This window comes from Stegastes partitus, unplaced genomic scaffold (assembly GCF_000690725.1).
Source record: "Stegastes partitus isolate 25-593 unplaced genomic scaffold, Stegastes_partitus-1.0.2 Scaffold72, whole genome shotgun sequence".
Lineage (NCBI taxonomy): Eukaryota > Metazoa > Chordata > Actinopteri > Pomacentridae > Stegastes > Stegastes partitus.
The window spans coordinates 624,293-638,608 of record NW_007577803.1 but is presented as its reverse complement, the minus strand read 5'-3'; the positions used below and the strand labels follow the sequence as shown (position 1 = coordinate 638,608).

Genomic DNA, 14,316 nt, shown 5'->3' with positions numbered 1-14,316 from the left:
GATTACTATCAGAGCAGACCACCTTCACACACAGAGAAGCTCAACTTTGACTGTGTGTGAAATGAAAAACTGTCATAGATCCCTATATGAACCAAATTCTGTTCAGTTTTTCCAAAATACTTTCAAAAACATTTGGTGCTTTATTGGAGTAAATAACAAACATGACTGATGACAGGAAGTTACTGGAAAAACTGAGGCTGCAAACTAAAAGATTCACACAAAAGCTAAGATATTTTTTGGCCTTTTTTGGCTTTATTAGATAGGACAGAGAGAGAGACAGGAAGTGGGGGGAGAAGAATGGGGGAAGGACCTGCAGCAATGGGTCATGAGCGGGACTCAAACCCACGTCGGGACTATAGCCCCTGTACATGGGACGCCAGCTCAACCAGGTGAGCTATAGCGGCGCCCGAGATAGGCCATTTTTAAAACTTTGTTTTTTGGTAAATTAGTTTTTCTTTGTTTCTAAAATGATGTTTTTTCATGCATATATGTCCCCGATCCATAAAAGGGTTGGCGGGTGTCAAATCTGGATCGTAAAGGTTAAAGACCAGCCCTATCCCCCTTGAACCTGGAGGGATAGGGCCTTTTCTGTCACCGCCCCCACCCTCTGGAACTCTCTCCCACATCATATTGGTGACATCACAGACCCAGTAATATTCAAATCTAAATTAAAAACCCACCTGCTCCGCTCTGCTTTTCCCACCTCGGCCTTTGTCCTGATATTTAGTGTTGTTTTTATCTGACTGCTGTATTTCTATGTTGTCTGCTTTTGTATTAGTTGCTTATTGTTTGTTGCTTTTATCCTGTGAAGCGTCTTTGAGTTCTTGAAAGCGCTATAGAAATAAAATGAGTTGTTATTATTATTATTATTATTATTATTTATGGTATATGTCTGCAATGTACAGCAGTTTTTACACATTTTAAAAATATAACATGTTCACAGCAAACTACAGTTATTGATGATTACTGTAGCAACATTATATAATTATAAAGTGTTATAGGAAGGTTTAGTTCCAGTATTAAACAGTAAACCTCATATTTTACTGTCATAAATTATACAGTAATTATCTGCTGAAGTAAATTACACTGCCAGTATTTTAACTGTAATTTACAGCATATGTCTTTGTGCTCACCTACATCCACCGCTGAGGGTTTGTGTGTCTGCGAGAGCACAGGAGGAAGGCAGAATGAGTCAAGAAAGGACCAGAGAGCCAAAGTGTAGTTAATTTGATCTCCCCCGTCTCCGCCGTGCTCTCGCAGCATGTGTTCGGCCGAGCGCTGGAGCTTCACCTCCTCGCTTCCATCCACTCCGCTCCTTCATCCTCGGCGTCAAGGTCACTGCAGCTCAGCACTTGGGCTTCAGCACTCTGTCCAGTTATCATCCATCAGACACGCGCCACGCTCCGCCACACCGGCCCTTCTCAACAATCCAGCCTTTCGGAACCCATTTATATCTGCCGTAATCAGCCGAGCTGCAGAATGTACTCCGGAGCGTTTCTCTAACAATGGGCCTAATGGAGGCGGCTGGTCCGAGCCATTCCACACATTTGGTTGCATTCATTTGGTTTTTTAGGGATTTTTTTGTGTCTGTTTTGTTTTTCTTTTCACGTAAGAACCAGATTCTTGAGCTGTCCAGATGTGTTTACGTCCATCAGGTGACTTAATTACAGCCTTAATCTGAAGGAAGGTGTCCGACATGATCTGAAATAAAACAAACTTTTGAAATAATTTGCCCCAATACAGCTGCTGACACTGATAAATTTGTTCTACTTGTGCTTTCTGACTTTCATCAGCAGGGCTTTAAGATTAGCAGCTTTTTTCTTTTCTTTTTGTGAAGAAACGTGTCCGCAAATGTTACACCCTTGCTCTCACGTACACAAACGTCCTTATAAACTAATACCCCCTGCTGTGAAAATCTGTGTTTTTTTCTTTTACCTTGTTAGCATTAATGTCCACATGGTATTTTTCTATATTAGAAGACATAAGAAGTAACCACCATGCCCAGAACAGTACTGATGACGCCCTTAAAACCCCAGATTCAGACATCTGGGGTTTGTATATGCAACAAACCCACAGAACCGGTCCTGTCAACTTGCAGGGTGGGACTTTCCACATGATTAGTCTTTTCTTAGAATCAGTTTCTGGTCATAACATGTATGACTGAATTCTTCCAGTATCACAACCTGCTGTTGTGTAGCTTCACAGGTGAGCTGGTGTGCTCGAGCTACAGTGAGTAGAGAAGTGTTGAAGGAAAGAGAAGCAGGAACTCTGTTGATCTTAATACATTCTGGAGGAAGATGGTAGAAGCTTCTGGATATGTAGTTTAGATGCAGAGAGATGAGTTTTTAGGGGTTTAACCAGCGACCGTTAGTTTAGTCAGTTACGATGAAGTTTGTGGGTTTAAGTTGGCCGAATGTGATAAGGAACAAAAAAAAAGAATAAAAGATATGTAGGATGATATAAAAACTTGATTGAATGATGGCAGTGAGTCAGGTAGTACACGGCAGTGGGTGGAAGAACTACTTGAAGAACGAGCTACATCATCGTCATCGATCTTTTCTGGCAGCCGGGTTGTGCAGAACAAGCTTGATTATCGCTCTTTGCACTTGTTTATTGTGACTCACTTGATGAGAAATGCTGAAAGACAGATTCACAATATAGAAATACATTCTACCAGGACTGGGAAAACTCCTCAGCACAGAGTGATGAGTTTAGGACTGCAGGAAAGAGTTCAGCACTGGTATAGATGTGAACATCAAACAGGTTTAAAGCTGAACAGCAGCACTGCAGTCTCATAGTTAGTGTTTTATTTCTGAGCCGACATGCAGGAGTAGAACGAGGACGGTAGACAACACGTCATTGTTCTCGTGCGCATGCATTGTAAGCAGCTACCTTTGCATCAGCAGAGTCGACTTTCCTGGACTCCCTCGCTCGCTGTCAGCTCCGATGTTCTGCTATCAAACTCACAACCCAAACTCATTGTAGTCTGACAACACGAGCTGGCTGAAAAATTAAAACTGAGGCCAGAGATGTTTGGTTTCCTCCTGATGTTGCTTCAGCCGTCATTCATCTCCTGGTGAAACTAGTCAATCAGATCAGTCTGTTGATAAGTACAATGATCATTAAAAAGAGGATGGTTTGGGGAAACGGTCGGGAGCAGAGTGATGAAAATATCCCATGTTTGGGACGAGCAGCTCATCAACTCACACCATCAATAACTAAACATACGTGTTCCCTCATCGTGCTGTAGGAAAACATGAAACAGAGGAGCTGCACTCTCTCTCAGACCTTCATTTTACTGCAGACAGCGAGTCCTAAACAAGCGATGAACTTCAAAGGGAGCACGCTGAAGTTTCTTAAGGCCAAACCACCTGAAGGAAAACCTGCGTGAAGTTCTGAGACATTCAGAAGTTTACCCGGCGTCCAAGGCGAGACACAGAGGCTTATACAGCTGCTATCAGGACAAATGAAGGGCGATGCCAGTGAAGCGCTTTTTATCTCTGGTTTTCTCCGCTCAATGGAACGTACAGTAGATGCAGGAGAAGACGATGGGGTAGAAGGACGGAGGTGCTGCGATCGGCAGAGAAAACTCCCAGTGACTGGTTCCTCATCACATTCAGTAGAGTCCCACTGGGTCGCCACATCTCCTGACGCTTTTTTGTCAATACGTCCGTGTCTGTTTTCCTTCTAATGTTTGACTCTACATCAGCAGAGGTGACGCAGTTTAATAATCAGAGAAGAAAAATGTGCTTTTGAGGCGGGATGACAAGTGTGAATTATGAAGTGCACGACGAAAATGACACGTAGCGCCGCTGTTTGGCTCGTCAGCCGGCGATGCATCATCCCCCTGTCAGCGTCTCTCTGTTGTCTGTTTGGGTCTGCGTTTTGGATCGGCTGTAATTATCCTCTCGTCTGTTTCTGACTGGTTCTTGGGTCTCGTTTTCATGACTCTGCGCCGGTGACAGCCGTGGCTGGAGGCTTTACGTTTCAGGGATTTACGTCCGTCACCTCTCCAGTAATGGGATGTGTCACCAAGTCCACGGGGGAGTTCCTCCAAGTTTGGCACGGCTGTCGGAAATGAGGAAGTGATTAGATTTTGGTCGTGGCGGGTCAAGGTCGCTCACTTCACGCTCGTCTCGTTCCTTTGAATGCGATATATCAGGAAGGCCTGGAGGGAGTTTCTCTACACAAACGTCCACCTGGACTGAAGGTGATTGGAGTTTGGTGGGTAGAAGGTCGCTGTGACCTCAAGAGTTCACGTGTTCATGATTACAAAAGTTCACACAAATGTATAATGTGACAAACTAAAGGCGTTTTTTTTTTTTAATCCAAGTTCAACTGTGATCATAATGTTCTGCAAAAACACTTCTCTTATTTATTGCCGTAACTCCGGGACAGAAGGGGAGACCGGGTCCGTATTTCACATCCAGTTGGACTCGGTGGCACTAATTGTCGGTGCCCATCGTAAAACATTTGTGATCGCGTTGATCTTTTTGCTGCTGAGTTGAAGGCGTGTGCGACGCATTTGAAACTTCTTTTTGCAGATTTAAAACATTGTCTGCTGTCACGTACACAACGTTGTGCTTCATCAGAATCAGCTTTAGACACTTTAAAGGCTTTGCAGCGTGAGTGTGGACAGACATAAACCTGATTAGCAGGAGAATTAAGTTGTCATACAAACACAATGGAAATCAACTCCTTTTTAGTCATAGCTCAGTTTTGTTTGAGCCCACGAGAAGAAACGCCAACAATTCAACCACAGAAGCAAAATACGTAAACGCATTTACATACATACATACATGCAGACAGCTGGACTGAGTTTTCTTTTTTTTGTGCAGCTGTAGCATCCCGAAGCCGACTGACTCATTCTTGTTTATCGCAGAGCTCCAGGCGCCAGCCGCTGACTTTTAGGGCCGAAAGTGGACGGAGGCGCTCGAGCGAGAATAAATGCAAAAAGGTAGATTGGATGGCGGCGGAGGATGTAGGAGGTTGACGGTAGACTGGAATTGTCAATGTACCTGAGGCTGAGACAAACGCTTTTAGTTGCGCGGATGTCACGCACCGACTGTACGGAGTGATGTACTGCGTTCTGTCAGGATGCTCTCAAACAGGTCCGGGCCATCAATCTACCCAAGTTAAATGTTTTCACCGGCGCGTTTTCTGTCCGTCTGTATCCATTAACAGGAGTCTCACACTCGAGTGGCTCCTTTGATATGTTCAGTGTGAAGGTTGTTCGGTCGCCGTCAGGGAAGGAGCGCGTCCTCCAGCTCTGAGCCGGAGAGGCTTTTGTGTCCTAAAATGATTCTTTTATGAAATGAGCACAAATGAGAAAATCCATTAGTACATAACCGAGGTCAAGCCGTCAAAGAATTCTTGTTATGAGCTGTCGATGCCAATAGAGCTCATTAGTTAAGCCTCGTCTCGGTCAAGAGGCGGGAAAAGAACCCACACATTCACTCCGCCAGGCAGCAATCACTGATGGAAAAATACAGTCACGGTTCACTCGCAAGGTCAGAGCTGCCCACTGTCAGAAGTGCTACTGCAGCAGAAAAAACTCAGAGGAAAAAGTGTTCTTGACAAAGGATTATTAGCTGCAGACCATGAATAAAAGACCTTCTCTTTGCCTCTTTAAAACCAAATCTGACTTTCTCTGTCCTGCTTTTTTTTGTGTTTTTTATTAGCTGTGAAAAATGCTGTAAACAAGAGCAAGCAGAGAATAAATAAGACACAAAATAATGACAGTTGATCATATTAGTGAGACTTTCTGAATATTCAGTGGAGCTGAAACAGTCGTCAGTCAATCAGTTCTCAGGATGTCGACTGTGAAAAAACAGAATATATTAAATCAATAAATTCAATGTTTCTCAGACGGTTTTTTAAACAGGTCTTCACCGTATTATTTGAGTCTGAATGTAAAGCAAGAGAACACAATGAGGCTGCCGCAGCAACACAATGGAAATCAACTCATTTAATTAGAGTTCAGCCTCGCTCGACACACACGGAAATTAATTTACATATATACGTGACTGTTGTCGGAACAAAACAGGTTCTTCGGCTTTAGGAAGCTGGATTCAACAGACCGAACAATTAATTGATTAAGGAAATAATTACCACAATATTCTCTCATGGAAATACTTATTAGTTACTGTAAATGTGCAGCAAACATGTAAATAAAGCATCAGATTATTTAAGTGTGTGTTCATATTGTGACATGTGATGATAATCCTGTTTTCATAGTCGTCATTTTTGAAGTTCAAATCAATGATTCGAGCCTCTGAAGGGCTTCGTTTGTTTTGACGGCAGCATGGATCGCTGTGGAGATAAACTGGATATCAGTATGTGTTGTCTCAGGCTGTTGACACACTGTTATTAAATTATAAAGAGATAACGCCGTTGAAAGGTGGCTTTTGTAATAAAGAAACGCTGTTATTTTTTATGGCTTTGTTTGTGTCTGAGTGCTGAACGAGGTGCAGTCTGTTTCTGTGAAGTTCTGACTTCATTAAACCCAATCGCCCCGCTAAGCCTGCTGTTCTGTCTATCTTACTTTGCAACCTTGCGGCTTATGGCGCCTTCTTTGTGACTGGAAAACCTCTTTTTGTAAAAGGCTCGCCATCGCGCACGCCCCTGTAAACTACTGACTTCTGAGTGCATCGCTTGGATGTTTCTGCTCCAATGACTTCTATGATGCACAAAATAGTATGCAAATGAGCGCGCCAGTTGTCCTCGTGAGCAGACGTACATAAAACGATGCAGGCAGGCTTTTCTTTTTGTTTTGGCAGATGTGACCGAACGGAGACGAGAGAGGCTGCGGCGGCGCTCTCTGGAATTAGAGAGCGACCGCGGCCCTCTGTCACAACTTAATTTATTTTGTTAATGTGCTGCACACAAAGGATTAAATCAGAGGATGTACTTGCGACAAAACGGGCACTGAAGCAACAAATCCAAAACTGGATTAGACACGTAAGCTGAAAAAGATAACGCAGCGGAAACAAATGGAAAACTCAAAAACACAATGCGCTATTACAATATGCTCCGCTCGGCCCCTGGGGAAACTACTGGAAATTAAAAAAGTTGCATTAATTGGACCGGACATTGAGAAATCATCGTCTGTGTCTCGTCAAGTATGGATGTGAATTTTTAATTTCTCTGTAAAATGCTCGAAACCAGACGTATGCATGGAGGTGTTCTCCTGAGTCAACACGTGCATCCTTCTATTGTTTATCACCGTCCTGCACGTTCTTTTGTTGTTGTTTCCTTGCCAGTGGAAGAGTAATTAATTACTTCGTTAAAGACTTTTTTTTGTGCCATCTGAAACAAGAGAGCGTTTACTTGGGGCTTTTCTCGGGAGCTGACAAGACCAATTAAGACTCCATCCTTGTAGGTCGGACGCTTCCTTTTTGTCTGATTTATAGTAGCTGTTGAGTCGGATCGATAGCGAGAAAGAAGCTCTCAAGAACCTGCCTTGAAAGTTTTACAAAAATAGCAGGTACCACAAATAACCCGTGTAACGCATGGCCGGTTCTGCTCTCCAGACGGCGTCGGGGTTCATCGGGTCTGACATCGTGTAACATCGCGTCTCCAAATTCTCCTCCGCTGGGAAGAATCTGAAGAGTATCAGGGAAAGAGAGTGAAATGGAGCAGATGATGTGTAGGTGTGGTGGATGTGAAATGTTCTCGGTCATTCTGAGCTCCACCGTTGGTTCTTGTCATCAGTGTTTGTTTGGTTTTCGTTGGTTTGTTTTGACCGATCAGCGTGAGCAGATATATTCTAATAAACCGTGTATTTTTTTTTTTAGATTTGTAATCAGCGCTGTTGTGCTCAGTTAGCATTAATAATATTTGTCTCAATAAATTAAACATGCGTTTCACCAGAGACGGAAAGTTTCTTCTTTTTCACCCCCCAAAGTTAAATTTAAATTCCACTGCATCCTAATGAGTGGACATTATTTGAGGAGCTGCTGCATTATTCAGGGAGCCAGCAGAGGAGGAGGGGAGCGTGGCGACGTGGTGGACCCTCTTCCTGTCCGTCTTCATCCACTCGTTTTCAGCCGGTGAACCAAGTTGTGTTTCTGCTGCAGAAACAAGCGCCCCTCCTCCTCTCCTGTTTTGTGGTTTTCAGTCTGATGGAGGGAGAGTTCAGGACGGTTCAGTGATTTTCTGTCTGTCCAGATGATTGCTGAGCGTCTGCTGTCCTATTAAAGCTTGTCAGGGAGGTATTAGAGGTTTTCTTCTGGCATGTCGGCGCTCTACGGACTGAAACGCAGTTCGTAGATTCTACGATGTTTCTGTATCCAATTGGGCCGTGCTAAGTGAGTTGGTGGCTTCAATCTTTGGAGCTTTGAAAGGACTAGAAGTTTTACCAACTGCGATAATCTTAAAAGTCCATTACGCTCTGCGTGCCCCACAGGAAGCCACACCTCTGCTCAGATTAGGCCGAGCACCGAACTGACAGCCGTACAAGAGATGTCAAACACGTCTTAGAACACGCGGAGCCGACTGCGCGGAGCCGAGTTGTTCTTCTCGCGGACTGACAGCGCTGAGTCAGCATATATCAGAGGGTTCTAGCTGTCAGTGTCGATCCTCGTCTCCATCCCAGAGCCTCTCCTCTCGCTTCCATACGCTGCACTCTCCTTGCTGTACATCTCCTCCACTGACTCAAGGCCACTCTCCCTCTGACTCACTCGCCCTCTCCATCTCTTCACGCCTCCCTCCATTTCTAATCATCTCCTCCCTCCTCGGTGCAGCTCGCATGAGGCCCGCCGTTGAGGTCCAATAGCACCAATACAAAGTCTAGACAACGCTGCACATGCTGAGGCTGTCAAAACTCCACACACACACACACAAACCGGCTGGCTTTATCCCGCCTGAACGCCTTCACATCTTCCCAGAGTAACTTCATACACAGGTATCGACGTCCTCGGAGCGGCTTCCTCTGCCGTTTTAGTAATTGAATCATTTGATCTTGAATGGGCTTTGTGTAGACAAAGAGCACGAGTGAAGAAAGAGTGCCTCGGCTCCTCCTGGCACTCAGGAGTCTCCGGGGTCTTTGAAGTGCCGCTCTGGCCTCGACACGCCGCCGACAGGAGGACGCTGTTCGGAAAAGGCCAGGCCACCTGCCTCGTCCGGGAGGGACAGGACGGGAGCCACGGAGGCGAATCGAGGCCGTTCTCGGAGTCGTGTGGAAAAAGCGGATTCAGACGTTGACAGGAAAAAGGAAGCTGGGGATGATGTATTATAGGAGAGGTGAACAAATAAAGGAGATGACTCCATGAATGATGCATGGCTTCCTCTCTTCATTATACTCTTCCGGGCGATTTGATTATGCAGGTAAACATGGAAGGCTGTATAAGTGAGAGATGAAATGGGATAGAGAGTGAGTGTGGGGATAAGAGGAGGGGAAGTTGGTGTGTTGTTTTATGTTTGAGAATAGATTGGATTGCTTGGTAAGAGGGCAAGAGAGGAGTGTCTGAGTGTGTGTGTGCACGCCGATAAGCAGGAGAGAGGGAGGGGAGGTTAAGCCGAACTGCAGAAGTCTGAAACCGCGAGAGGCTCAGAAGGAGGTTTTATACACTGAAAAGTTGATAGCAGTTTTGAAATGCCACTACTCTCACTGCTGCTGCTGCTGTCAGCATGTTTATACTTCACCATCTTGCCCTCATTCAGACGGAAATGAAAGGGCTTTTATTATCCTGATAAAGGGCAGCCTCCCCTGGCTCTCCAGACTCATTCTGCCAGCTGCCAGTGGCCACAGCGACTCAGGTCGGATGTTGTTGTGAAGTAAAGAGGAGTGTGGAGGGATCTGTGGATCGCTGCTCTAGTGTGCCAGCCTGTCTGTCTCCAGCGTCCATGTCGTAGTTTGTGACAACAGGCACAAGTCTGCCCAGAGAGGCGATATTTGTCATGTCATATGTGTGTGTGAGAGAGCTGAGAAGTATGTGTGTGTTGTGTGTTGTGGTGTGTGTGTGTGTGTGTCTTCTCTCCCGGCTCTCGTGTCTGTTGTCAGTTGTGGGCGATGTGTCTTTTGTGGTTCTCCGTAATAAAGCCATTAATCACGTTCGCTGTTTGCCACAAACATGCCACGCTGCACTCGCTGCTAGACGTCTCACTCTGTCCGTCCCACGATGCAGCAGCAGGATCAGGGCGCTGGAGTGGAAGGGAGGCGCTGCAGCCTGTTGACGTGTGTGTGTGTGTGTGTGTGTGTGTGTGTGTGTGTGTGTGTGAGCACATACATGTATGTACATGCATCATGTGAAATTAATATAAGCTGACTTGAGCCATAATGGTTTCGTATCAGCATATTTCTCATACCTGCTGCACACGGTGAAGTGACTTGTTCAGTGTGGCTCATGTGTCGTTGATCACTGGAGGGTTTTTTTCCCCACTATTTTCTGACTTTTTTGTTTTTCTAAAGATGATCTTTTGGTTCATTCTGTTCACAATATGGATATGTGCTAAACTATTAAACATTGCTAACCTCGCTAGTTGCCACTCAAAATACTAGTCAGATGAACTAATTAATAATTAAATGATTAATTTGATTAATATGCAACACCTAACTGTTGCATTAAATATGTTGGAGCCAATTTGAGCTTTCCTCACACATGTGCACAAACCTGAAAGCAGACCAAGCATGCAGCCCTGTTCATACTGCAACAGGCCCATGCAGACACATTGCCCCTCATGGTGGGCACAGAAAACACATGGGGCAGTTTCAGTAGGATGTAGTAGCTACTTGCAGGCTGGGTGGTAGCACCATGGACGTAGCACAGGATTTCTGGAGACTTTAGAACTTATCAGTGCCTCTGGGCTCCTTCTGTGGAAAGCATGAGGTGTCTACAGTCCACGTTGTCACAAGTGTTGAGCTGCATGTGATCCATGATTCCTTCAGGTGGATAACGAACCCTTACATGGGTTTGGCCTTTATGCAGCCACCTGCCACTATCCAGGACTCTAGCTTTCCTGTCCCCCCATCAGCAAAGTGACGTCTTGTAAAACCAGTGCAGTGCAGCAGTGTTTTGATCTGGCAATGCTTAACCACATTTAACACGAGCATGTAAACGCTAACGTTAGCCAAACACGGCGAACCAATATGGCGTTGTTTACCTGCAAACGCTGGGATCTCGCTTCTAACAGTCTGGAAAGATAACGCAGCTCATGACAGCTACGATTGGATCCCACTCAACTTGTTGGTGCAACATACTGAGCCACAGCTCATGGTGCCAGGGCCACAAATGATCACATTCAGATTGGAGCACAAGCAGTCTTCTTTCTTATTTTTAGACGAGTTGACTGAATTGAAATTTCTTATAAATGGACAAGGAAATTCAACGCTGTTAACATCCCCAGTGCACAGTGGAGACAAGAAAGAGACGCACGAGGAAAATGAGGCAAGACAAGTTCTCAGGTAGAATCAAAACTGTTATTACCTGGTATTCACCTGGAACACCAGTTGGCAGGAACGCCGTAGTTTGTGACGGACTAAACCATCAATCAACAAAAAAAAACACAAACAGATGAACTACATTTCACCTGGTTGTACTGCATTCGACATATCTTCATCGGAGAGATTCAAACACACACACACACACACCTACACACACACCTACACACACACTTGCATACGTGAACAGTAACGGCAGCACAGAGGAAGGTGCTTTGCAGCATGAGAAGTCATGCCTGAGTCACCACATTAACTAATGTGCTCTTATTTAGCCATCAATCCCCTTTAGCTGATGTCAGCTGTTTTTCCACAGCTCAATGGTCATACATAAGCAATGAGAGGCTGTCGATCATTTCACATTATGGCTTATTGAGGAGATGGCTGATGGTGATGGGAATTCAGATGGAGCCGCCTTAATGTTTCCTCTCAGAAGTTTCCTTTGGTTGCCCCTGAACCATCCTCCATGCTGGGAGCTCACCATCGCTGAGGCCGGCAGCACAGCCATCGGACATATTTACATACCGGTTTAATTCTTTTTACTCATATGTTTCAGCCAACAAATGAAAGCTTTGGTCTTTCCATTGACTTGTAAAGCCAAACATGATAAATAGGGTCGTGTCAGTGAAAAGATAGCTTTAAACCAAAGGTAATAAACTAAAATGTATGGCCTCCCCTCGCCAAAGGCCAGGTTATTCCAGCCTAATAGAAATGTAAAAGCTTTCGAATATCTCATTTATCTTTGTTCCGTTCACTTACGCATGTGCACAGTATTGATTTGGAAGTGCTGTCTTTGCAGAATTTCTGTGCATTCTGTAATGAAACACTTAGATTCCTGCACTGTTTCCTGCCTTTCTGTTCCTCCTGTGCCGCCCCCACTGCTTTCAGTTTCTGCTTAATGCTCTTCTGTTTCCATATTGTGGGCTTATTCTCACCCTTCAGCGCTGCACACGCAACCCTTCGCTGTTGCTCTGCTCTGTTTGATCATCTTGTCAGGCTCCTTCTGTCCTTTAAATTCTCCCACACTTGTTCCCAATCTTGGCTTTAAACAACACTGATGACAAGCACAGATTAAACGTTACTGCTTTCTTTCCTCTCCCTCCTCCAGACTTGAACTTCCACTACTTCTGGAAGTGGAGCGCGTTCGAGGACTACCTGCTCTTCTGCTTCGGCTTCACGGTGCTGTGCGCGGTGGTCACCCTGCTCCTGCTCGACTCCGCCGTGTTCGTGGAGACCCTGGGATCCCTGGCCGTGATGTTCGAGGCCATGCTGGGCGTCCCACAGCTGCTGCAAAACTTCGAGAACCGCTCCACCAAAGGCATGAGGTACGTCACGCTCCAAGGTCAAACGGGGCAGAAAGCTGGCGACTCGCACCGGCGCACCCCAAACTGCCGTAAAGGCTCCCAGGGCTTCACAATTGTTCGCTAACACCACATGAAAAGTACTCTCATTAACCTTAATGCCCAAGGAAGTCGAGTAATTTATATTCTCATGAATAAAATATGCTAATAAGGTCATTTATAGTCATTAGAGTCTACATGAAAAAGAAAACACCATGTCAAAGAGTGGATTAATGCAAAGGATGAGCCGCGCACAGTTACATAACAGTTATCAATCTTTTTTTGTTGACATTAGTAAATCAAACAGGCATCAGTGACACCCCAATTTAACTTCGATTGAGACGGATTGACTTTGCATTCAGGCCTTCCTTTCAGACTTAATGTTTAAACTGCCCTAATGGAAGAAAATTAGCTAGAAAAAGGTGGCGATAACACTGTTAAAATTACAATTTATCTGCCCCGTAAAGTCCATCCAAAGACTCAACAAATCCCTCCCAAGAAGTCTTATTGACAGAGTTAATAAATGCTACGTTGCAGGGATTAGACTGCAGCCACTTTAAATTCAAGGTCACCCTGAATCAAGAGTGGGACTAGAGGGTGATGGAGTGAGGCAAACAAAACCCTTAGCTGGCATTATGAATGTTTTCTTCTTTTTTTTTCTGTTCAGATTATGTCAGAGTGTATAAAAGGTCAGTGTGTATACTGATTAGGCTCTCAGGTAGAGGACTGTGAGATCAATTACGCCCCTAATGGCACAGAACCTCTCGCTAATTATGATCATTATTTTCTCATTATGTCTCTTGTCTGTTAGCAGTGCAAAACCTATGCATGCTGCGTGTCTGTCGCCGTGTGTGTGGTGGCTGTGCATACATATTTACACGCTCTGCTGGCCGCTCATCTTTAAGAAACAAATCCAGCAGAGACGAGCTAATATTTCACTTTTCTTCCTAAGAGAAGATCTTTTATTGTCAGTAGGTGTTCAGGAAGGATATACTTCAGACATAAGTTTGCATGAACACTGAGGGAATGCGATGAGAAGAGGCAGGGATACAATTAGGAACTTGCAGTGACGTCGGCTGGAAGTACCAACTCTCCCCGGGATTGAGTTTGTTTTCCGTGTCTGGATTCACAAATCTTTCTCTCACAAATGCACAGTGGCCATGTTTGTGTGCTTCCACTGTTCATTCAATTAATGATCATTCATAATCATTTGGTTCATTCAATGTCAGAAAATGGTTTTTAAAAATGCCCATCCGTATCTCAAAGGCTTACTTAGGTTTACTCTCACAAACACGAGTATGTTTGGGGATGTTTGGCATCGCTTGAACAAGACTAACGTTCTTAAGCCACAAACATGAATTGGTGAGACTTGAGCACAGCAACGCTTTGAACTAAATGCAGGCGCGCTCACAGTGATGTTTAGCAAGTGTGTTTACTATGTTAATCATAGTTTGCATGTCAACGTGTTAGTATTTACTCTTAAACCAAAGTTTATTATTTGAATGTTAAGTTGTCGGCGATGGAAATGTAAAAGTGAAG

General features: G+C 44.7%; 1 protein-coding gene across 2 annotated transcripts in view; it reads left to right on the top strand.

Moving 5' to 3' along the window:
- LOC103353460 (PQ-loop repeat-containing protein 1) overlaps positions 1-14,316 on the top strand; it is a 56,092-nt gene that overhangs the window by 19,411 nt on the left and 22,365 nt on the right. For both annotated transcript variants that reach the window (XM_008276451.1, XM_008276452.1), the window contains exon 4: positions 12,546-12,762. In XM_008276451.1, the coding sequence (XP_008274673.1) occupies positions 12,546-12,762 (217 nt within the window). The remainder of the gene's footprint in view (positions 1-12,545; positions 12,763-14,316) is intronic.